At 40.1% G+C, this 26,934-nt stretch overlaps 1 protein-coding gene across 2 annotated transcripts in view; it reads left to right on the plus strand.

Annotated features, from left to right (window-relative positions):
* Positions 1–26,934, plus strand: part of stx8 (syntaxin 8) — a 154,117-nt gene extending 127,183 nt beyond the window's left edge. For both annotated transcript variants that reach the window (XM_069930260.1, XM_069930262.1), the window contains one exon: positions 26,017–26,934. In XM_069930260.1, the coding sequence (XP_069786361.1) occupies positions 26,017–26,084 (68 nt within the window). In that variant the 3' untranslated portion in view covers positions 26,085–26,934. The remainder of the gene's footprint in view (positions 1–26,016) is intronic.

The raw sequence follows: 26,934 nt of genomic DNA on the forward strand, positions 1-26,934 counted from the left end.
TCATCAGATTCTACACAATGTGTTTAGGGAATTTTCTGTCAAATATTAAACATGATGGAAAACCAGGTGTTTAATTACTGAAGAAATCTCATTATCCTGATCTAATATTTCACTTGCAGTTTTGCACTGTTACTTTTATGGTGCTATATAATGTGGCTGGTCTTCTGGAAGGGATGATGACCCGAGTTGAAACTGTCTACAAAGTGAGTAATATTATTGATCAGCTTCTCCTGGACCAGGATGAGCTGGAGTATAACGGACAGAGCTCATATCTGGAACTCCTCATGGAAAATTCATCTATGTCAGGAAAAAAGATGCAATCATATCTTTACCATTAAAAGGTCTATTAATAATGATTGTCTAAATTCACAAAACAGGATGTTCATTTTTGAGAAGCATGAAAGATACACAAGGCTCTGTCAGAAAGAAAACTAAGAATATTTTTTAAGAGCATGAAAAAATAATTTGGAAATAGCAGCTTAGAATTTCTAGTGCACCCAAAGGAAGGATGACTTCAGTGGCTACTAACAGCCCTTTCTAGTGTGACTGAACATTGCAGGTTTCAAAAAAGAGCTGACAGCATTGTCTTAACTGAAAATAAATTGTCCAGATCTGAGGCCAGGTCGGAGTGAGGACCAGCTGAGGCTGAAGGCGAAGAATCATAATCTTGGTAAATTGGGCAAGCAGAGTTAAGAGAGCAAAGGCAAGGTAAAGGTGGGGTAGGGCCAAGGAATAGTGTGATCAGGTTAATGATAAAATTCTCCATGTGGGTTGGTATGTGTGGGAATCAATTATGTGGTCAAGAAGTAAGACCTGTGATTGCTATTGAAGGTAGGAAAGTGGGGTGTGGGGTTTGGAAGGTCAAGTTTGGTGACCAAGTGCTTCAAGGATTGTGGGCCATTGGGCTGTAGTCTACCCAGGCAGAATATGAGGTGTTGTTCTTCTAACTTATCTTGAGTTTCACCCCCATCCCTCATTAGCAAGGTCTCAAAGCCCTCCACTTTTTCCTGGAACAACATTCTGACCAGTTTCCTTCCACCAACACTGTCATCTTCCTGACAGAACTTGGTTCTCACCCTTAATAACTTATTTTTCAATGCCTCTTCTTTCCTTCAAATCAAAGGTATAGCTATGGCACGAGCTTGGGTCCTGCCTTTTGTTGGCAATATAGAACAGACTTTGTTCTGAGCCTACGGGGCATTTCCCACCCCCTCCCCCACTCGTAACATTGGTAACTGCATTGGGAATGCTTCTCCCCTACTCCCACCCCCCCAAAAAACCAGTATAGGGAGAAGGTTCATTTTGTCCTTGCCTTTCACCCCACCAGTCCAAATTCAGCACATTATCCTCTGTCATTTTTGCCAGCTGAAACTCGAACCCACGACCAGGCACATCTACTTGTCACTACCCATTTCTACCTGCATGATTCTGTTTTCTGCTCATCCCTCCCCACCCACCTCTCCGTCAACTGCAGCTGCAGGAAGTACAACACTTGGCCTCACACCTCCTCCCTCACCACCATCCCTGGTCCCAAACAACCCTTCCAATTGAGGCAAAGATTGACATGCACCTCATCTACTGCATTCAATGCTCCTGATGTTACTTCTCCACATCGGTGAGACCAAAAGCAGATTTGGGGATGCTTTCACACACCTACACAGTCTTCACTGTCCATTCTGAAATCCCGGTGGCATAACTGTCCAACTCCCTTTCCTGTTCTCATGCTGGCCTGTCTATTTGGCCTTTTCCACTGACATAGTGAGGCAATAATGGAAACAAGGAACAACAACTCATCTACTGCCTGGGCTGTCTACAACCCAATGGTATGAACATAGAATTTTCTAATTTCAGTCCCCTTTCTTCTATTCTCTTTCTATTCTTCCCCTTTCCTACCCACTCTACCCAGGAAGCCACCAATTCTGATCACCCCCTTCTTTGGTTCGAGCACCCTCCTCGATCTCCTCACTGAATACTTCTGCTATTTCCTTTCTTCTCTTCCCCACGCCCCCCCCCCCCCCCCACCCATCCCTGTTTAGTTGCATCTGGTCTTCTTGATATCCCATTTCACCTTGTCTTATCACATTCCACACTGGCAGCGATGGTCCTCTAATCACCTACTCCACTCGTCTTCCTCCACCTATTATTGTAGTAGCCTCCCTCTCCCTTTGTCTGGCATCTACCTATCTACTGTATCTGACCATAATGTTCCACTTCTACCTAGTTTACCAATTCCATATGGGGCCCCTGTCCCTCTCATCTCAGCCTGTCTTCTTTACACTTGTATCTCTTCTACATTTCACCAGTCTTGGTGAAAGCTTTTGGCTGAAAACATCAACCATTCTTTTTGTCTCATCGTCCCTACACGATCAACAGAGTTCCTCCAGCATATTGCATTTGGAATGTGTTTCAATAATATTTTTGATTAAGGAGATTTTGCTTGCAATGCACATTCCTGATTCCTACAGCTTCCCTGAAGTAAAAACTGGATTATTCCTTCAGCATATGGTCTTAATGAAAATAAAAAAAATATTCCCTGGACTTGTTGTGGATGTGTGTTACCAAAATGCATTGAGCAATGCCTGCAAGCCTCTCATACCAACGTAAAAACAACAGTAGAAATGGAAGAAAGAAATTTAGCCTAAACATCGTAGACTCTCATTAATTCACCAAAATCCTACTTTTTCATCCTATTTCCCCGAATCACATCTGTTTCTGCAATTGTTGTATCTTTCTTTTGGTTCATTGATCACCCAGTTGAGTTGCTTTGCCAGATTTGTTGTTGAATGGCATTTGCAATCTGACAAGGTATTGGGGCTTGTAAGTAGTCACAAAATCATGCCATTTTCGTGCAAGGAGATTTACATCTGAAAGCTGCAATTGCAGCATTTGGAAGATTAAATGTTCATCACTGATGATTACTAACCAGGTTTGAGCCGTCAAAGCTATTATTGGCAGAATCCCAAAGGAAAAATCTAGGATACATCATAGGACAACAAATTCATGCAGCTTTACTGATCCGATTATTTAAAATATGTTCAAATATATTGCATCTTGGCTGATTTTTCAAACATAAAGTATTTCTCAGCAGGTTTTCAAACTCCAAAAATCTTAAACCTCAACAGTTATTTTCAGGCGTAAACCTGTGTTTGAAAAGCACAAGGAGTAAGAGAGCTATAATTTAATTTACTACTAATGACACTTCACACACCATTGATTTTAAAGGATCTTCGTTGACGCCAGTTTAAGCTCCAATTTTGATCAGTAGAAATGCTCAGACCTGTATAAGATGAGCTATAAGAAAAACAGCCTGAGGTTTGCAGACTACCAAAGGAATACTCTATTAAAATAAACAAAACAGAGGAAAACTCCGATTATTCCTTCAGAGATGTGTTTAATCAGATCCTGTGACATCATTTGAAACTGTATTCTGAAAGTTCTTTGTATGTTCCAAATGATAAATGTTTGGAATAATCTGTCATTTACGGTAGTAGTATCAGAAACATTAACTTTCAGCATTCTAATCAAATAATAGGGACGTTTAGGGAACCAGAGGATGTGCTTTGGTGCACCAGATAAACTTTAATAGGCCCAAACTACATTTTTTACATTATAATGAAATTGCTGAGTCCATTAGTTTGGAGGAGCTGGGATTATTTGCATGGATGGATTTGAAATTAGATTCATGTGTCATTTTATCTAGAAATATTAAAGCTGAAAAATCATCCTTCGGATATGTTGTTGGGAACATTAGGAACTTCATTTTAAATTCATTTGTCTCAGTTGGAAGGTATCTCAAGTTATTGAGTCTGCACATGGCTGAGACTGTGGCCTTTAAAGAAATCAAAAGATTTGGAACTCTGGTGAGAAAGTGATTGACAGGACAATTGCATCAGGCTTGATATTAAATGGTGGAGCTGGTTCAAGATTTGGTAATCTAACTGCATTTTTATCACTTGTGTTCTATTTCTATAAAATTCACACACAATTTCTCATCATTTAACATTTACAAGTTTACAGCAATGAGACCCTGGCCAATCTTGTTTTAAAATATACCAATGGGTGAGGTTTGTTCCATTTCTGCTGGTTGCAAAATTTGGGGCAGTGTGTGACTGGGCTTTTCAATACAAGCTATGCAATGGCACACATGGTTAGATAGACTTGCCAATACATCCTTCAACCCCAAAAACTGACATTAAAGTTGTTGAGATTCCAAGTTAACGGTGGCACAGTAAGTAAAACAGTGCAGCACAGATGAGTAAATTGGCATGCAACAAGGCCCCCTAACCATAGAACATTACATCACAGAAACAGGCCCCTTCAGCCCTTCTAGTCTGTGCTGAACCATTTTCTTTGCCTCGTCCCAATAACCTGCACCCATTCCATAGCCCTCCATTCCTCTCCCATCCATGTACCTGTCCAAATTTCTCTTAAGTGTTAAAATAGTTAAAATAGAACCTGCATTCACCACTTCAGGGAAGCTCACTCCACACTCCCACCACTCTCTGTGTGAAGAACCTTCGTTATTTATAGATTGTGAAATAAGCTTAGAGTGACTGAGAAATATTTAAGTATTGAGGAATGAGACTCCATAATTATAACAGATCATTCTCAATACCAAAGAGGTTAATTGTATGCTATTAATACTTATCATGTTATGGAGATAGGTACGACTTCTTTGAAGTATGAGACAACTTTATGCATTGCACTTAGAGTTTTTTTTAAATTTAGACATACTGTGACAGACCCTTTCAGCGCACGAGTCCATGCTGCCCAATTTACACCCGATCGATCTATCACCCTGGTACATTTTGAATGATGGGAGGAAACCAGAGCCTCCGGGGAAAATACATGCAGATACGTGGAGAACGTCCAAACTCCTTACAGATAGTGCGGGATTCAAACCCTTATTGCTGGGGCTGTAACAGCGTCGCACTAACCATTATGCTAACTGTACTGCCCTAATTAATGGGCACATGTAGAAATTACATGAAACAGATTGGCCAAGACAAAATTGAGTTTTCACAGAACTACTGTTGGCTCGGTGTACCTCAGACATATTTAACTAGGAACCTGGTCAATGGATGTGCCATAGATAACTAATACCAAATCTCATTTGCTATTGCAATATTTTGACAACCATTTCTGGACATACATTGAGTAAAGTAAGATTATTCTTCCAAGTTTGTTATTTAAATCCCTTATGATGAAATGGTGCCCTGTTTCACCAGTCACCCTATTTTGTACTTACTTAATTTCAAATGGAAAATTGTTCAACTCTCTGTACAGCTAATTCTTCTTGAAGTAAGCATTCCAAAAATGATCTAGTTAAGCTTTTTAAATGTCAGTCATCAGTAAGTACTTACAAAGTAAGGTTTACTTTAAAGGTGTTTTTCAACCCATATCTTTATATCGTGATCATACGTTTACACATCAAGAAGTTCACTGAGATAAGTGATACGTTTATCACACATTTGAAAAATTAATTTGTTTTAGAAATGTTTGTTGTTAACTTTTAACAGAGAGAATGTGATTTGGTTGTAATGGACACAAATTCATTCTGGAGGAGATAATCAAGCTCTCTGAATGCAAAGCATATGCTATCAACCAAGCTGTTTGTAATACTCCAGTGTTTTACCAATTACATATTCATGATTTTTATGATGGGAGATTGTTTTTTTGCATGTTAAGGAGATAAAAATATAAAGCTTCTTTCATTTATTTTCTACCTGTACAGCTGTTCACTTAATGTAATTTCAGGCATCAATCTTGTATCATGAGCTCCACTATTATGTAATGAATTTAATATAAAGTCAGCCTCACAATTGAAGATCATTTCAGTCCTGTAATGGTAGCATAACAAATAATGAACTGAAGCATGTTTGGCCCAGAGAATGATTTCAGTTATATGTAGATGGAGTAATTTGCAATTGCTGATGTCCTGTTGCACTAACTTCCGTCTACGGTACGGTGGAGAATGCCAAACCGAAGCAAACTGCAAGTAATTTACATTGTGCACAATCTCTATTTCTGAAGAGAATCGGGTGAATTCTTTGGAGCTTTAGAACCCATTTCAAAAAAGTGAAATGTAGCAAGACTTTAAGAGACACAATTTGGTATGCATTTTGCAAGCCTTCTGGATGCAAAGCTGGCAATATGAAGTCAATTACGGCTGTATGACAGTCCATACCATAAATCCTCCCAGACTATGTGCACATGTACGTAGTCCCTGTGCAACTTGAGAAAGTTACAAGAAATAAACTACCCCAGAAGATTCATAATAGTCCATAGTAGTATAATAACTGAGATGACACCATGATAGCACAAACTGCTGCTTCAGTACTGCATAGTTAATGACTCTTCTGCCAAAGGAATAAAGTTCTCGTCTCACCGGATACAATGCTTCTGTCAGGCTCTCCCTACACCACTGAAGATGATGACCTGTTTTGAATAGGTACGATACAATTTCAGCAGATGTGATTGCTTTACTAGTTTTTAAATATGGAGTCTTGCCTTGAAAAGCAGCAATAAGTTTGTCAGTGCTAGGATGGCGAGAAGTTCGGTCAACATGCATAACAGAAAAGAATACTATCATTTGTATAAAGCAGTAATGTGCAAAGTTCAAGTTTATTTATCATTCATTTACCAGTGCAACCTGACAAAACTGCATTCTCCAGTCCTTGATGTAACGCACTGCAAACACAAGAGCAGACGTAACAATAGATATTCACAGTACTTGTATACAAATGTTAAAATAAATAAATATTATTCCATAAATAGTTGAGTTATGAAGAGTAAAATAATAGATAAAAAATAGTTAAGTTTAAAATTGTAAAAGTAAATGTTCTCTGAAGTAGCACATAAACTGTGGGTGAAGGTGGGAGCAAATGTTCAGCCAGCGGAGTGCCTTGGTCGTGCTTTGTTCATAGAGCTGTTTGAATTTGCTCCTCCCCAGCAATGTTCAGCGCCGCACACAAGGTCTGCCAGGAGACTTTTAAAATTTCAACTTCACATATAAGACCCAGGAGATATTTTTGAGCCAAGTTTTGGAGGAAAAAGTGGGTCAAATATGGTAATATTTTTGTCTTTATGTCAGTGTATTAGTTTGGCATTGTAAGAGCAACTAGAAAGTACACACATCTGGCATCCACCATTCCCCATAGGTGCAGGAGATGAGGGGTTTCACTGATTGGGAATTAAGCAGTATAAGGCCACTGGGTAAAAAAAAGGTTGTGGATGAGGAAACCCAACTGTCTAGCTTAAGTCATTAATATTTTACTTGCACTTTAAGCCAGGTTTACTGTAGTGCATGATACTAGTTGCATTGATCTGCTCTGACACCTCAGTCTGTTGATGGCACCTCAGGAACCAGACTTCACTCCATCGAGGACATCTACATGAGACGGTCTTAAAAAAGCAGCCTCTATCCACAAAGACCCCACCATCCAGGGCATGCCCTCTTCACTCTGCTACCATCAGGAAAGAGGTACAGGAGCCTAAAGATGAGAACTCAACAGCTGCCATCAGATTCCTGAATAATCAATGAACCAAAGACTTTGCCTTACCTTTCGTGCACTAGTATTTAAATTTTTTTTATTTATTCGTGTTGTAAGATGGTTATAATATGAATGCTTGCACTGTGACGCTGCCACAAAACACCGAATTTTGTGACTTGTTCATGAAAATAAATCCTGATTCTGATTCATCAAGACTGGAATGACGTGGCTGTGGTAGTGAGTCTTAGTTAGAATGTGATTGAACAGCGAGGGAGTAGCAGAAACCACAGGGGGAACAGTGAGAGGGGGACTCACAGAAACATCATCGAAGAGAGGAGGAAAACTTCTTCAAAGTCAGCATTGCCTGAGGAGTCTTTGCAGGGGAGGAGCAAACTCTAGAGGAATGTCTTAATGAAGACTTCTGACCTGAAATGTTGACCATTCATCTTCTCCCATATGAGCTGACCTGAGTTGGGTATCTGGGGTTCTGCTCTCTGAGAGTCCCTCTTCTTCATGCCGAAGCAGATTACAAACATGCTGTGAAAGCCTGCTTCTCCATCAACTGCCCACAGACAGCACCACCCACTCAAACCACTGGAAAACCTGGAAGTGTCATCTGTTAAGTGTATTTGGACACCACTTTGCATGTGCAGGATGAACAAGAGTTCAAAGGACCAGAGAATGAAAATTGCAGATATGCTTCAATAATGCTTGGTCTTGACTCTCGATACCGCTTTATTTTATATAGAAGTTGAATCATATTGTGTACAAAGGGTGCTGTGCAATGCAGATACAAGGTATTATTCATATTAAAGAGCTTTGTAGCTGCAGTTTAGACCATGAAAAAAATGACATGGTTTACTGATATCTGGTACTCTCTGTGTAGTTATATTCTTTTGTTCAAATTCATTGCTCCAGTGAAAACTGAACTTCAGTTGATTAACATTGATAGTTAATCACCTTTAATGCATGATTCTAGTTTTATACAGCTCCAGTTAGTTGGGAAGTTATAAGGACAGACGGACTATTTAAAAGGCAGTGCAGAAGACGTTATAATTGGGAGTAAATACTGAAGCGGGAAACTGTGTGAACCTTGGTAAACAAATGAAATTTTGTTGCAGTTACTCCTAGTGATAAGTATAGTGATTTTAAATCAGAGATGAATTGATCGCAATTCATGTAAGCGATTGATACCATTTGTTTTTTTAAGATTGGAGTTGTGAGGTTGCCGGAGGGATGAGGGGGTTGGTTCCAAATGGTGCATGTGTTGTGTGGGTTTGAACAGGAGGGGACCTGGCACCGAGTACACGGTAAGCCGATGAGAAACATGCTTCACTTAAAATAATAGCAAAGTTGAGGAAGTGTAAAGAATGCGGAGCCCCTCAGAGGTGCAATATTGTGCTACTCAACACTGGACTACAGGATTTAAAAATCAGAGAATGGGTTCAATTTACCTGAAGAGTATTGCTGTTACTGCCTTTAACAATTGACATATGAATACATTATTATCTCCTTTTAAAAATGTGTGTCCTATTACTAAGGATATGCTTTTGAGATTACTCTGGAAGAACCTAGCTGTAATGACCAAACTTGACAACCGTTCAAATGAACAAAAAGAATAGTGTTAGTTGATAAATCAGTTATTTGTCTGTTCGACGCTGTAGAACAGGGCTCTGAGAAGGGGTGTGGTAATTCCCACCATGATATTATGATGGATGACTGTACTCCACAGGCAGAAGACTTCCTTTTCATTTTATCTACTTGCTAAATTAGCCACCCATCAAAGGTCAGCTGAACTCTTATCAAGAATGATATTCCAGCTGCTTCATAAAATGCAGCAGTATAACTTACAAAATGCTATCTATACTTGAGCAGTGTGGGGTGAAAAATAGAACATAGAAATCAACAGCACAGAACGAACCTATATATTTTTGTACGTACAAATGAGAGTGCAAATAATATATAATTAAGCTAATATCTCAGTCAATTAAGTTTACTGTATTATTTGCACAAGAAATACTTGGGACACTTTAGAGGTAATAATATAAACATTGGAAATTAACTTGTTCTTGGGAACTCTAAAAAGTTGGCTGAATGCTACAGAGGAGTTAAAAAGAAGCATAGGACGAAGATCCTGTGTTGAACAATCTCAACAACTGTGGAGAGACGTGAGAGAAATAGTGCACCTCGGGAAAAGAAATTGCATGAATGATCGTGGCTATTCCTGCTGTGATCCTGTAGCAAAAATGGGGAAATTGTTTTGAAAGAGAGGGGAGAAAAAGAGCAACATGATCAATGAGAAAGGAAAGCAAAAGATGCCAGGAAGAGGGGCCAAGGTTGTACTTTGGATTGGTCTGTGACATTTTTGAAAAGGTAAAGGGATGGTGCTGCAATGACACTATTCACAATGCATAATCTGATCCACTGCCTGTGTACCCATGTTTCTTACACATGTGGTTACACAGCTCATGGTCATCTTGGACCTCTGTGTGTGCAGCTATCTAATATCAAGGAAGCCACAATTGATGTCCATGCCTCCAAACAGCATAACCTAAGGCCTTGTTCCCTACATCCCCTTCACACATATTGACTGTCCTTGTTGATAAAGGCCTGTTTTTAATTGTTTTTAAGTCTCTGTTAACCAGGGTAATTTGAAAATAGTTTTGATATATCTCATTAAAATAAGAACAAAACAAAAACAGCTAATCTTGCCTTTTTAATGGAACTGACAACCCCATCCAAAGAAAGATAGTCAAGTAAAGTGCACCTTCTGTAGCTGACCTAAAGCTGAGGGGCCAGGTGCAAAATATATTTGTCCCAGGGATCAGTAAGTTGTGAAAAAGCCAGACCTTGATGCTGACTCCAAGGAGGGGCCAGAGGTCAGACCCGAGTTCTGTAATTCCACACTGCAGTGCACAGACACAGAATCGCCATGTGCCACCACAGTCTCACCATCCGTAAAATTCAGAGTGTGACCAGCATTTTAGCAAAAAAAGGGGGTCAAGTGAGGGGGTTGAGGCGAGAGGATGGAGGAAAGAATTTCCAACCAATAGCAAGTTGGATACACATGGAGAGGTAACACAAATATACTGGAGAAGAGAGAAAAAAGAAACTTGAAGTCAATCAAAGATAGAAAGAAGTGTTAAGTTGAAGAAATGTAACAATAATGGAGAAGTTGTTCTTTGCAACTTTACATGATCACATAATGCTCTGGTCAATGGTTTTTTCTCCCCCTCATCTCCATTATATTTTTGTTCCCTCTCATTATGGCAAATTTTAATTACAAAGTGAGCATAACGTAAACCCACCACTTTAATCAATAGGCACAGCTGGAAATTTAGAACGCAAATAGAAGAAGAATTACTGTTGTGCGTGTATTTGGAATTAAGTTTAAATTTTTTAATTTAGACATACAATATGGTAACAGGCCCTTTCGGCCCACGAGCCCATGCTGTCCAAATACCCCAATTAACTGACAACCCTTGTACATTTGGAAAGGTGGGAGGAAACTGAAGCACTCAGTAGAAACCCACGCAAGCACGTGGAGAACGTATAAACTCCTTACAGACTGTGCTGGATTCAAACCTGGTTCATTGGCACTGCAATAACATTGCACTAACTGTGCTGCCCCAATTTCTTATTACATAAAAAAATGTTCAAATAAAATTAGGTGTAACTTTATAAAAGAGCCTGTTTCCATGTTTCCAAAACTGAGAAGTTTTGGGCTAGTTTCTGTATTAAAACTTCATAAATCTATGATAACATCTTACTTTATCAGCTCTGAGCTCAGAAAAATATTGTCCAGGCATGTAATGTAGAGGATTTACATGGATCCTGAATCCATGTAAAGAAAATAATTTATAAAGAGAAATTGCACTTAACATATATCTAGTAAGCATAGACCTGTAGTTTTGTCCTCCTTATTCTTCTCTCTGGTGACATGATTTCACATAATGACTAAATATGGGAGGAGGCCACCTGGCTCTTCAAGCCTTCTCTGCCTTATATCAAGGTCATGACTGATCTATCTCCACTCCATTTTTCTGCACTCTTTCGTATCCCTTGCTTCTTTAATATTCAGAGATCTGTTGATCAGCAATGGTGATTCAGCTCTTATCTACATATGTTCAGATATTATTCAGTTGCCAATTATTGCTACTTAACTTGGACATTATTTAATTGTGGTTGTTAAAAGCAGCAACCTGGGCAGCCATATCTTAGATGTGGTGAAAGCTGTGGGAAGATGTGAAAGACAGGTGAAACGGGCAAGGCTTTCTGGCATTATTAGCTCATCCTATCGAAAAGTATCGACATATCGATAATGCTTCCATATATTTTGGAAGATGCCCAATTTCTTTTTATTTTGGTGTCAACCTGACTGAAAACAACACCTGCAGTCATGCCCTGATATATTCAGTGCAGTGATTATTGATGTGCCATTAACTTGCATTAAGTATTTATTTTGTGGCTAACATAGGCTTAGATATTTATGTAACTTAAGAAATTTGAGTTAACATTGCACTTTCAGGTTAATCAGGTTTGTGGATTATTAACTAGTGATCAATCCATGCTAGTATGTTAATTCCTTACTGTAATAAATACAATGCCAAATCTATAAAATTATTCTGAAATATTAAAGTCATCCATCCAGGAGGGGGAAAAAATAGAAGACAACATGCAGGAAAAGACCGTGAGTGCATTCATAAGAGATCTTGTTTTGTATTTATAACAAAACAGATAGGGACTATTCAACTTTTTGGGTCCATACCAACTCCCAGTGGAGCATGTCAAAAGTCCCAGACCCCTTGTTTCCCTGCAGCATTTCCCTTCACTGCCCTTTGATTATCACTGAACAACACATTTTTTCAAAGGGTTTGCTTCCTGATAAAAAGTGATTATGATTGACAACTTAAAGCAGAATAAAAAGATAATTTCAGATTTATTGAATTTAGCCTGTTTAATCACATAATGACGCTGACACATCGCATTAGTTGAACTGACCTAAAAAAAAGTTGTTGCTGATTTTCGTTTGTACTCAGCATCTGATGCCTCTGATGTCAGTGTCCAACAATAGTTGGCCGGCATTGATGGATTCCAATTGCCTTAATGCTGCTTTTCCATGGTCGCAAGATCCTGGTGATACCTTTCACCGTGTTCGTCAGTGACGGCACCAAGATCACCAGCGAAGAAGTCCAAGTGCAAATACAGAAAATTAATTTTCAATGACATTTTACACTTCATGATTTTGTAGATGTGCAAAAATAAGTTATTGCTAAAAAGCAGAATGTGATAGGAAAATTTGAAGATGAAACCCAAAATTCATAGAATATACCCAAAAGTGTTCAGGAAGGGGATTGAATTAGATATTTATATAGTGTTTTTCTTTTTATCTTTCTTTTTTAATGTAACATAGATTTCAGTACCTTTGTATTGCCGGACAAGATTTGTTAATACTTTTTTAATTGTTATGGACCTATGGAACATTTATTTGATAAAACCAATAAAAATATTGAAAAAGAAAGTGTTCAGGAAACAAAATCCTCATTGTTCATTGTTCTTTTAGCCAAAGGGAAGAATTTATAGTGAACAATTAACATAGCAGTATATCTTCAGGATGTGAAAAGGAACTGAAACAATGCCCCACAATTGCCATTCTCCAACATTTCAGGGAGGTTTTATGTGTCTCCTTCCTCATCTGCAGTTGGGAATTACTCCTATCATTATGCTGTTCTAGATCAGAATTGAAGGAAACCCCAAGACATCCTCGTAAAGAATGAGAAAAGATTAAAACTGAATCTAAAGTGCAATCTCTGGTTTATCACAGTGAAGCAAAGGTGCCTCAATCTTTCAGATAACATTTTTATACTAATGATTTGTTCCAGGAGCTTTGACTCTTTTTTTTTGTGACGTTTAAATGCTTGGTTGTTAAAGCCTATAACCACCCTTGTTAATGTTCTGCTCAAGTGGAATACGGTATCCAAGGTAAATAATACGGGCAAAGTAGCAATTTTAGGTAATGCAAAGGGTAACTGTAAACAGTGATAATTAAATAATTACAATTGTCTCACATTAACAAAGTGCCGAAGGCATATTGAAGTGCCTGAAGCAGCTGGTTTGCTAAACATGTTACTAGCAGTACCTTCATAATTGATGGCAAATAGCTGCAGAAATGTGTGCAGTTTGTGAAATTCTGCCCAATTCTGCATCAATATTCAGTAGGTTAAGTGTACGAGAGGATAGGTTACTATTTGAATTCTTACTATCAGTGAATAAACAAAAGTAGTTAATTTTCTGAAACTACATGATTAGTTTTCTTTTGGCAAGGCTCATTTTATTTGAAATATGTTGTAAAATGGAGCCCACTTCAGTTTTTTTTTGACCAATTTCTGCCTATTGTTTTGCACAGAATGAAGGGGAAAGTGGGTGGGTGTTAGAAGGAATAAAACACTTTCAACTCCATTAGTGAAAGTTGTTAGAACTCAACAATGAGGGAACAATTTTTTATTTTATGTAACACTGATTGCCATGATTTAAGAGGCCCTGCTGCATGCTGAGTGGGTGCATGAGGGCATCTGTTGTGTGTGTGGGCAGATATCCTGTTCTCTTATAAAATGACTTGTGATATCAGTACTGAATTTTGCAGAACAAATAACTTAAAGGGAGCTCTTGCACTGTATAAAATAGTTTTTTTTTGCCACAAACAAACCATAAAGCAACAGAAAATACAATTATCCTGACCTGAAAGGCTGTGGTTCAACCTTTGTCTACAAACTTGTGGAATTTATGATGCTGCCAGACCTCTCGATAATTTTTTGTCAAGTATTAATTATTTACAAATAACTCCTAGTGAGGTTAGAAGTACTAGGAAATGTAGTTTAACGCATGGATAAAGACATGGCGCAGGAGGGAGGGCTTCAGGTTTCTGGATCATTAAGCTCTCTAGGTGGGTCCTGTTCCGACGGGATGGTTTGCATCTGAACTGGAGGGGGACTAATATCCTTGCAGGAAGGTTTGCTAGTGCTGCTCTGATGGGTTTTAACTAGATTTGCAGGGGGATGGGAACTAGAGTGCCAGAGAGGAGAGAAAAGATGATTTGAAAATTGCATGCGCCATCGGAAGTCAAAGGGTTGAATGTGGTGGAAATGTTCTCAGGTGCATCAATTTCAATTTAAGGAGCGTTGTAGGAAAGGCAGACAAGCTTAGAGCATGGATTGGCAAATGCAACTATGACATTGTGGCCATGAGTGAAACTTGGCTCGAAGTGGGTCAGGACTGGCAGCTCAATGTTCCAGGCTTCAGTTGCTATAGATGTAATAGATTTGGTGGGGGGAAGAGTGACATTGCCTATCAGGGAAAATATCACAGTTGTACTCAGGCAGGACAGACCAGAGGGCTCATCTCCTGAGGCTAAATGGTTGGAGCTGAGGAAGGGAAAGGTATGACCACACTTTCATGGGGTTGTATTCTTTGGCTTGGCTTCGCGGACGAAGATTTATGGAGGGGGTAAAAAGTCCACGTCAGCTGCAGGCTCGTTTGTGGCTGACAAGTCCGATGCGGGACAGGCAGACACGGTTGCAGCGGTTGCAGGGGAAAATTGGTTGGTTGGGGTTGGGTGTTGGGTTTTTCCTCCTTTGCCTTTTGTCAGTGAGGTGGGCTCTGCGGTCTTCTTCAAAGGAGGTTGCTGCCCGCCAAACTGTGAGGCGCCAAGATGCACGGTTTGAGGCGTTATCAGCTCACTGGCGGTGGTCAATGTGGCAGGCACCAAGAGATTTCTTTAGGCAGTCCTTGTACCTTTTCTTTGGTGCACCTCTGTCACGGTGGCCAGTGGAGAGCTCGCCATATAACACGATCTTGGGAAGGCCATGGTCCTCCATTCTGGAGACGTGACCCATCCAGCGCAGCTGGATCTTCAGCAGCGTGGACTCGATGCTGTCGACCTCTGCCATCTCGAGTACTTCGACGTTAGGGATGAAAGCGCTCCAATGGATGTTGAGGATGGAGCGGAGACAACGCTGGTGGAAGCGTTCTAGGAGCCGTAGGTGGTGCCGGTAGAGGACCCATGATTCGGAGCCGAACAGGAGTGTGGGTATGACAACGGCTCTGTATACGCTTATCTTTGTGAGGTTTTTCAGTTGGTTGTTTTTCCAGACTCTTTTGTGTAGTCTTCCAAAGGCGCTATTTGCCTTGGCGAGTCTGTTGTCTATCTCATTGTCGATCCTTGCATCTGATGAAATGGCGCAGCCGAGATAGGTAAACTGGTTGACCGTTTTGAGTTTTGTGTGCCCGATGGAGATGTGGGGGGGCTGGTAGTCATGGTGGGGAGCTGGCTGATGGAGGACCTCAGTTTTCTTCAGGCTGACTTCCAGGCCAAACATTTTGGCAGTTTCCGCAAAGCAGGACGTCAAGCGCTGAAGAGCTGGCTCTGAATGGGCAACTAAAGCGGCATCGTCTGCAAAGAGTAGTTCACGGACAAGTTTCTCTTGTGTCTTGGTGTGAGCTTGCAGGCGCCTCAGATTGAAGAGACTGCCATCCGTGCAGTACCGGATGTAAACAGCGTCTTCATTGTTGGGGTCTTTCATGACTTGGTTCAGCATCATGCTGAAGAAGATTGAAAAGAGGGTTGGTGCGAGAACACAGCCTTGCTTCACGCCATTGTTAATGGAGAAGGGTTCAGAGAGCTCATTGCTGTATCTGACCCGACCTTGTTGGCTTTCGTGCAGTTGGATAATCATGTTGAGGAACTTTGGGGGACATCCGATGCGCTCTAGTATTTGCCAAAGCCCTTTCCTGCTCACGGTGTCGAAGGCTTTGGTGAGGTCAACAAAGGTGATGTAGAGTCCTTTGTTTTGTTCTCTGCATTTTTCTTGGAGCTGTCTGAGGGCAAAGACCATGTCAGTAGTTCCTCTGTTTGCGCGAAAGCCACACTGTGATTCTGGGAGAATATTCTCGGCGACACTAGGTATTATTCTATTTAGTAGAATCCTAGCGAAGATTTTGCCTGCAATGGAGAGCAACGTGATTCCCCTGTAGTTTGAGCAGTCTGATTTCTCGCCTTTGTTTTTGTACAGGGTGATGATGGTGGCATCACGAAGATCCTGAGGCAGTTTTCCTTGGTCCCAACAAAGCTTGAAAAACTCATGCAGTTTGGCATGCAGAGTTTTGCCGCCAGCCTTCCAGACCTCTGGGGGGATTCCATCCATACCTGCTGCTTTGCCACTTTTCAGTTGTTCGATTGCCTTATATGTCTCATCCAGGGTGAGAACCTCATCCAGCTCTAGCCTTAGGGGCTGTTGAGGGAGCTGGAGCAGGGCGGAATCTTGAACTGAGCGGTTGGCACTGAAAAGAGATTGGAAGTGTTCTGACCATCGGTTGAGGATGGAGATCTTGTCGCTGAGGAGGACTTTGCCGTCTGAGCTGCGCAGCGGGCTTTGGACTTGGGGTGAGGGGCCGTACACAGCCTTTAGAGCCTCGTAGAAACCCCTGAAGTCGCCAATGTCCGCGCTGAGCTGTGTTCGTTTGGCGAGGCTAGTCCACCACTCATTTTGGATCTCCCGGAGTTTGCGCTGAAGATGGCTGCATGCGCGACGGAAGGCTTGTTTCTTCTCTGGACAGGACGGCTTTGTAAGGTGAGCCTGGTGGGCAGCTCGGTTCTTTGCCAGCAGCTCCTGGATTTCCTGGCTGTTTTCGTCAAACCAGTCCTTGTTTTTCCTGGAGGAGAAGCCCAGTACCTCTTCAGTGGATTGCAGTATGGTAGTCTTCAACTGATCCCAGAGGGTTTCAGGGGACGGGTCCGTGAGGCGGGTTGCATCGTCGAGCTTTGCTTTGAGGTTTGCCTGGAAGTTTCCTCTCGCTTCGTCTGACTGCAGGTTTCCAACATTGAACCTCTTTCTGGGGGCTTTATTGTTCCTGGGCTTTGGCTTGAAGTGAAGGTTGAGCTTGCAGCGAACCAGCCGGTGGTCAGTGTGGCATTCCGCGCTAGGCATGACCCTGGTGTGGAGCACATCTCGTTTGTCATTTTCTCGCACCAGGATGTAGTCCAGGAGGTGCCAGTGTATTATAGACTGCCCAATAGTCAACAAGAATTGGAGGAGCAAATCTGTAAAGAGATAGCAGACAAATGCAGGAAACATAAGATTGTGATTGTAGAAGATTTTAATTTTACACATATTGACTGGGACTCCCATACTGTAAAATAGCTGGATGGCTTGGAGTTTGTCAAATGTAGAGGAAATGTAGAGGTACCAACTAGAGAGAGTGTAATACTGGATCTCCTATTAGGGAGCGAGACAGGACAAGCGACAGAAGTATGTGTAGGGGAACATTTTGTGTCTCGTGATCATAATGTCACTAGTTTAAAGTTAATTTTAGAGAAGAATAGGTCTGGGCCTCAGGTTCATAATTTAATTTGGAGAAAGGCCAATTTTGAGGAAATGAGAAAGGATCTAGAATGCATAGATTGGGATAAGTTGTTTTCTAGCAAGGATGGGCAAAGTAAATGGAAGACCTTCAAAGGTGAAATTTTGGGAGAGCAGAGTTTATATATTCCTGTCAGAATTAGGGCAAGGTTAGCAGCATAGGGAGCCTTGGTTTTCATGGATATGGGGGATCTGGTTTGGAAGAAGAGAGAGGTATATAACAGGTATAGGCATCATGGAGCAAATGAAGTATTTGAGGAGTATAAAAAATACTAGAAAAACCTCAGGAAATCAGAAAAGCTAAAAGACACGAGGTTGTTTTGGCAGACAATGTGAAAGAAAATCCTAACAGTTTCTACAGATATATTAAGAGTAAAAGGATAGTAATGGACAAAATTTGTCCCCTTGAAGACCAGAGTGGTCAGCTTTGTATGGGGCCAAAAGAAATGGGGGAAATCTTAATTTATTTTTCATCAGTGTTCACTCAGAAAACGGACACAGTTGAGAGAAGTAAGGAAAATAAGCAGTGAGGTCATGGAACCAATGCAGATTAAAGAGGAGGAGGTGCTTGCTGTCTTAAAGCAAATAAGGGTGGATGTCCTCAAGGTCTGACGAGATATTCTCTCGGACTTTGAGGGAGACTAGTGTTTTAATTGCAGGGCCTCTGGCAGAAATATTAAAAATGTCCTTAGCCACGGGTGTGGTGCCAGAAGATTGGAGGGTAGCTCTTATTGTTCCATTGTTTAAAAAAGGATCCAAAAGCCTTTTCCAGGAAATTACAGTCTAATGAGCCTGACATCAGTAGTAGGTAAATGATTAGAAAATGTTCTAAGGAATAGGATATGCAATTATTTTGATAGCCAGAAACTGATTACGGATAATCAAAACGGCTTTGTGCATGGTAGATCATGTTTAACCATTCTTTTTCAATTTTTCAAAGAGGTTACCAGGAAAGTTGATGAAGGAAAGGCTCTGGATGTTGTCTACATGGACTTTACTAAGGTCTTTGACAAGGTCCCACAGGAAGGTTCCTATGATTGGATTTCATGCTATTTAACATTTCCCTGTAACCCAGTTCATGAAGTCCAGGCAACATCCAAGTAAATCTTCTCTGTTCTCTTTCTATTTTATTGACAACTTTACTATAGTTTGCTTCGACCCACCATGGTTTGCATAGGCATTTAATTTCCTGATCACTCTGCCACGTGGGTCTTTTTCATATATCTTCTAAAATCTCTGTAGACTGCATCGAATGTGCTCCTCTTATTTCCCATCCATGTTAACTCATCAAAAAATATCAATACAGTCAGTAAGACATGGTCTTCCCTTGACAAATCCATTCTGATTGTTTTTGTGCTCACCTAAATATTAAGTGATGCTATCTCAAAGAAATGGTTCTAATAATTTATCCACACAGATTTCTGTCTATTCATACAATCTTTTTTTTATATTTTTAAATAATAGAACCATAATAGTTTTCTAATCTTCTGTCTATGGTCAAGGGGAATTGGGAAAATAATGGTCAGAATTTCTACAATTTCCTCCTATGCGCCTCCTCCTAAGGCTGAGATTTTGTATGGGACTGATAACATGTACTATCAAAGTATGAATTAACCTCCTTTGTTCAACAGCAAAGGATTCATTTCTTTTACCTCCACAATCAGGACAACATTGTAGTTCATAATTGTTCCAACTGCTTTCTTGTTACCCTTTCCGTGGGACATTTCCAGTCTTCCATAATTGTTTTTGTAAGACTGTTTGTGACAAAGGACAGGGATGTCAGCTGAGTGTTTTTGGTGCTAGAGTTTTCTTAACATAAGCAAGTAGAAAATAAGGATCATTTGGCCTCTCAATCTTGCCTCAGCTGTCAACAAGATAATGACTTATCTTCTTTCTCAACATCATTTTCTCAATCTATTCTCCCATTGATTTCTTAAATATCTGAAAATGTATTGATACTAACCCTCTGTGGCCATCCAGGGTAGAGGAAATTAATTTTTGTTTCAGTCATTAATAACCTACCCCTTGTTTTGAATCGGTCACACCTAATCGTAAGAGGGGATATCATTCTTCCTCAAAGAGTTTTATATTTCAATTAAGTCAACTCTCATTCTTGTCAACTATTCTTTCTTTCTTTCTTTCTTTGGCTTGGCTTCACAGACGAAGATTTATGGAGGGGGTACCCTATTAGTCAACTATTCTTTCTTTCTTTCTTTCTTTGGCTTGGCTTCGCAGACGAAGATTTATGGAGGGGGTACCTTATTAGTGATAGGGTAAAAACACAAAATACTGGAGAAACTCAGCTGGTTTGTGTCCTTTATGTAGCAAAGGTAAAAATAAAGAATTGACATTTCGGGCTTGAGCCCTTCATCAAGGTATGAAAGAATGGAGAACAGCATTGATTTCATGCCTTATACAGAATTATCTCAAGCAGACATCCATCTAAGAATACAATACAGGGTACTCACATTATGTGGAGGGAAATGTCTTCAGTGGGCTTTATAGTCCTCTTGAAGTTCTGTGGCGAACAAAATATTACTTTCAACCAGCAGTTTTTTTGTTATATTCCTTACTCCTTTTCTAGTCTCAAGACTCCCTGCTTGATGCACTTTTGACAGGATAAGTTGTCCCTTGTTTTCAACTAGTTCATTCTGTGAGGGACAGCACAAGGCCAGGTTTTGGCTATGCTATGAGTGATTTGGTTACCCATGGAATGATAGCTTATATTGGAAGATGACAGAATCTTGGAAAAGAATGTAGCCTCTGGTATCTAATGCCTGATAACGTGTTTTTTTTTTCAAAATAACAGTGGTTCCAGATATCATGTGTATAATTGTCAAAAATTGTGTCACAATCCCATTTAATTTTATTTTGCATTTCACTGTTAGATTGCCTCACCTTTTGTCATCATGTTACTGGTTTGACCCACTAACAGTAACACACACTATGCATTGGGCATATGACATGGGTGAGCTGAAATTCACTTGTACTTCTGCACTGAACCTCTACCCCATTGATAACCTATACAGCTTGTACTTTCAATGCCAGTGCTGTTTGTTTACTGCAGAATTTGGCAGTTTTACTTAATCATTCCTCTGATTCCAGGTCACAAAATAACCAAAGTATGGGGTAAAAGACTGTTCTCCACTCTCTGTTTGTGTGCAGTCAACCCATTGCTTCCCGCTTTGTCTTCATCTTTTCATATGCATGTTTATTTAGAAAGACCAGGTGTACCTTTATTTTCATTTTTTTGGTCTTTTCCAGAGGAATGATAAGTTTGTGAAATATTTTGATTGAATGTTTGAATGTGGCATTTTAAATACTTAAAGCAGCCATCACTCTGCCTGTGGCTTTCCTGTAGAATTGTTCGTGTGTGAGTCGTGCACCGCAGTTCATGTTCTAAAGTAGAAATGAGACAAGTGTGACATAATTTGCGGAAGTCTTGTGAATTATATTTTGGGTTTTCCATTTTTTTGTTCAACTTTTTTCTTTAAATCTTTAGTGAGTTTTTATTATTCTGGGAAGTCCTGTTGAAGGATGCATGGGTGAGAAATGAACTCCTTTTTTTTTAGTTCATTGAGGCAAAAATTAGCACAAAACAGATTTTTTTTGACTAAATTGCTTAGTTTTGTCCATTTTCCAGTTTTATGGGGTTGAGAGGAATGTGAGAAGTCTGTGCAGACCATACTGGATTCACAGAATCAAATCCAACAATTTGTTTTCTTTTTGATGTGTTTTACATCTCGAAGTGCTAATGCTACCCATTGCCTACGTTTCCTCCTGTGCATTCATATTCATTTGAGGGTTCACAGTGAATTATAAAAATACCAAACGAAGATTTTAAAGAATAGAGAGTCCCTTCACTTTAAGACTCCAGGAGCTATTTTCATATATCTTTGTTTACTGTTGACAACTCCCTCACAGAAAAGGGACATGTACTTTCAGAGAGGTACCATGAGGATAGCCCAAAAATGGCAGTCCGCTGTGGCTGCAGCGAGCTTTGTGATACACAATTTTATCCTCAGCAGAGTTTTTAAATCCACTTCATTGTGATTTTTGTCATTGCATGTAAATAATCTATGAATTTTATATTTTATATTTTGAATTTTGTCAATTTTAACAAGATAATTTGCTGATAATATTAGTATTATACACAAAATGTTATAACTTGAGAGTCAATATTTATAAATGTTTTAAAGGCATAAAAAGTGTTGATTTAATTCCAAATCAACTAAATAGAACATTTTTTAAGACAGTCATTTTGCACAACTTTAAAATATCCAATTAGATTGAGTCCATCAGTTTTTTTTTGTAGTATATTATGAAAAGGGAAACTCTGAAAAGAATGAAAATTAAAATTGGAGGTTTTTGTGATTTGATCGTGTTGAGGAAAATAGTTTTAACAATATTAATTGCTGCCGTTAACAAAATGTTCAAAACCATAGTACCATAGAATGCTACAGCATGGAAAACCAGCCATTCAGCCCTTCTAGTCTGTGGCAACCACTATTCCGCTAGTCCCACTGACCAGCTCCCACTCCATAACCCTCCAGACTTCTCCCATCCATGTATCTATTCAATCTATTCTCAAAACTCCAGAGATCGAGCCCACATTCACCACATCAGATGCCAGCTCATTTAATGCTTCCACCACTCTCTGAGTGAAGACTTGCCCCTAATGTTCCCCCTCAACCTTTCCCCTTTCATCTTAAAACTATGATCTCTCATATTTATCTCCCCCAATCTTAATGAAAAAGGCCTACTCACAGCCACTCCGTACCTCTCATAATCTTGTAAACTTTTATCATTCTTCTTCAGTCCAAAGAATAAAGTCCTAACCTGTTTAATCTTTCCCTGTAACTCAGTTCCTGAAGATCTGGAAAAATCCTAGTAAATCTTCTCTGCACTCGTTCAATCTTATTGATATCCTTCCTATAGTTAGGTGTCCAGGACTGCACACAATATTCCAAATTTGTCCTCACCAATGTCTGAAACAATTTCAACATAGCATCCCAATTCCTATGCTCAATACTTTGATTTATAAAGGCTAAGGTACGAAAAGCTCTCTTTACAACCCTGTCCACATGTGTCACCACCTTGAATCTGTATTCCCAGATCTCTTTATTCCTCTGTACTCCTCACTGCCTGATCATTTACTGTGTATGTCCTACCTTGGTTTTCCCTTCAAAATGCATCACCTCACTTGTCTGAATTAAACTCCATCTGCCAATTTTTGGCCCAGCTGTCCAGATTCCTCTGCAAGATTTGAAAATCTTCCTCACTGTCCACATCACCTCCTACCTTTGTGTTATCAGCAAACTTGCTGATCCAATTTACCACATTATCATCCAGATCATTGATATAGACAGCAACAACAATGGTCCCAACACAGATCCCTGAGGCACACCACTCATCGCAAGCCTCCAGTCTGAGAAGCAACTGTCCACTACTACCCACTGTTTTCTCCCACACAGCAAATTTCAAATCCATTTTATAACCTTTCCATGTATACCTAGTCTTAACCATCTGAACTAATCTCCCATGTTGGACCTTGTCAAAGACTTTACTAAAGTTCATGTAGACAACATCCACAGCCTTTCCTTAATTTACTTTCTTGGTAATCTCCTCTCAAAATCACAAGATTCGTTAAACACAACCTACCATGCAATACCTATATATCCTATCTCTCAGAACTCCTTCCAATAATTTATCTACTACTGACATCAGGCTCACCGGCCTATAATTACCTGGTTTATTTTTGGAGCCTTTTTTAAACAATGGGACAATATGAGCTTCCCTCCAATCCTCTGACATCTCACCTGTGGCTAAGGACATTTTGAATATATCTGCCAGAGCCCCTGAAATTTCTACAGAAGTCTCCCTCAAAGTCTGAGGGTATATGATGTTCAGCCTGGGAGATTTATCTACTTTTATTCGTTGTAAAGCAGGAGAACTTCCACCTCCTTCATCTCCATATGTTCCATGTCACTTCTGTTTGTTTCTCTTCCTTCCTTATTCACTCTGCCAGTTTCCCTGAGTAAATACCGATACAAAACAATTGTTTAACACCCTCCCTGTTACATGAAGCTTCACATATAGTTGACCACTCTGATCCTCAATGGGACAAATTCTGTCCCTTACTATCCTTCTACTCTTAACATAATTGAGGAAACCCTTCGGGTTTACCTTCACATTATCTGCCAAAGCAACCTCATCTTTTTGCCTTCCTGATTACCTTCTTGAGTACCTTGCATTTTCTGTACTCTTCGAGTACCTCATTAGCTCCTTGTTGCCTATACTTGCTATACACCTTCTTAACCAATATCCTTTGAAAACCAGGGTTCCCTATGCCTGGTAACTTTGCCTTTAATCCTAACAGGAACATGCAAACTCTGCACTCTCAAGATTTTGCCCTTGAAGGCTATCCACTTACTGAACACACCCTTGCCATAAAACAACATATCCCAATCCACTCTTCCTAGATCCTTTCTCATTTCTACGAAATTTGCCTTCCTCCATTTCAGAATCCCAACATGAGGACCAGACTTATCCTTTCCCATAATTAACTTGAAGCTAATGACATTCTAGTCACTCATTCCAAAATGTTTACCTACACATATATCTGTCTCCTGACCCGTTTTGTTCCCTAACAGGAGATCTAGTACTGCATCCTCTCTCGTTGGTACCTCTATAAATTGATTTAGAAAACCTTCCTGAACATGTTTTGCAAACTCCAAGCCATCCAACCCTTTCACAGTTTGGTGGTCCCAGTCAATACAGGTACTCAATCCTTTATCCGGAACCCTTGGGGGACAGTGTGTACCAAATTTTGGATTTTTCCGGATTTCGGAAAGCCAGATTTAAGCTCACCCGAATTATGCTGCCGTATCCACCACCACCCCCTACCAATCGCGTTGCCATCTTCCCCTCCCCCGCCCGCCCACCTGACTTGCGCTGCCGGTCTCCCCCCTTGCCTGCCCGTCCGATTCGTGCTGCTGGTCTCCCCCACTCGACCGCCTGTCTTGCGCTGCTGGTCTCTCACCCGCCTGACTCGCGCTGCCGGTCTCTCCCCCTCGCCCGCCCGACTCGCGCTGCCATCTCTCTCCCCACTTGCCGGTTTTTGGAGCTTTCTGGATTTTAGATGTCTGGATAAAGGATTGTATACCTGTATTTGGAAAGTTAAATCTCCTATTTTCACAACATTCTGCTTCTTACATCGGTCTGTTATCTCTACAGATTTGCTCCTCCAATTCTCTCTGACTATTGGATGGTCTTTAATACAACCCTGTCAGTGTGGTCACACCTTTCCTGTTCCTCAACTCCACCCATTTGGCCGTGAAGACAAATCCTCCTGGCTGTCATGACTTTGCACAGCTGAGATATTTTCCCTGATGCCACTCCTCCCCCTTTCATCCCTCCTCCTCTATCACGCCTGAAACAACAGAACCCCGGAACATTAAGCTCCCAGTCCTGCCCCTCCTGCAATAATCTCATAATCCTATGTATCAATCCATGCCCTAATCTTGTCATCCTTTTTAACAATTCTCCTCGTATTAAAATCAATACACCTGAGAACATTTCTATCACGTACAACCCCTTGATTTCTGTCTATACTTGCAGTCCTCGCATGATCTTTACCCTGCTCCTCCTCACTTACTGCTCTAACATTCTGATTCCTCTCCCTTTGCAAATCTAGTTTAAACCCATCGGGACCAGATTAACAAACCTACCCACAAGGATATTCATCCCCTTCCAGTTCAGATCCAATCTGTCCCATTGGTACAGATCCCATCTTCCCAGGAACAGAGCCCAGAGATCTAGAAACTTGAAGCCCTCCCTACGATCCCACGTGTTAAGCTGCCTCGTTTCTAACCTCTCCAGCACATCTTACATCTTAGTTTGAGAGTTGAAGACAGCTTTCGTCCAAAGCTTGTAACATTCTTTCACGTGAAGTTGGAAATCGGCTTACATTTGTCCCCCACTGCCATTATATGATGGTAAAAGACAGTTTCCCTGAGTTGGGAATTGTGTTACTGCCCTGTAAACAGTATCTTCCGTTGGATGTATGTGATCGTTGTAACTGATTGGTTTCTTTTCTTTTTTGGTAGGGATGCTGGTGGTTATTGTATTATTGCTGATTGCCATTGTTGTTGTTGCTGTGTGGCCAAAAGGATAATCCAAGCTCCAAAGGCACAAGCATTAGTGAACGTGGATTGAATATTGAAACTGGACACATTCTTCCTGAGGTCACACGAGCAAGATTGAAATAAGTATCCCTAATCAAGCAATAGAAAATATTTCAATGTGTTTGATATGCTTCTTTTAGTTACGATAAATTGAATTAATCAAGGGCGAAACAAAACTCAATAATTCCATCACTTGTGTTAAGATTTCCATTTCAGGTTTAGGATCTCGCGTTAAAACTCTGAAATGATACTTGTAATTCTTGAGTGCTATCATATCCAAGGACTGTAAATAATGCCTTAGATATTACTTACTGTCTATATAATTTCGATCCATATATTTAGAAAATACATTTTATTTCAGTCATGTCCCTCGATGGGAATTCTAAACACATTTAATGTTGAGTTCCATCGTTTTGTTACTTGGTTCTCTCATTGGTTTTTTTTTGTTACATTTCTGATTGTAATTTTATTAACTAAATGACGTGGCTCTGATCATTTAAAATGCTCCGGCAATTTTGTTAAGTGAGGCAGAATTTACTCACACGATTACTCTATTTTCCCAGGAAAAATTGCTTCTGTCAGTGCTTGGGGAGTCAGTGAAGGGGGCTCATCGTAGGGAGTGTGTGCTATCTCAATGGTTGTAAACAGTATTACTGTTCACACGCTTTGGTGAAATTGAAACTTGGAACAAATTGCACTCAGTATGGAAATTCCAATCTAACAGAATAGTAATTAGAAACCATTCCTTATAATGTTATGCATAAATGGATGCCATTTTTATCAGCATTTAGTAAAAATATTCAAAATATGGTGTATGAATAAATATTTCCAACTCTTTTA

Source organism: Narcine bancroftii, chromosome 3 (genome assembly GCF_036971445.1).
Source record: "Narcine bancroftii isolate sNarBan1 chromosome 3, sNarBan1.hap1, whole genome shotgun sequence".
Taxonomy (NCBI): domain Eukaryota; kingdom Metazoa; phylum Chordata; class Chondrichthyes; order Torpediniformes; family Narcinidae; genus Narcine; species Narcine bancroftii.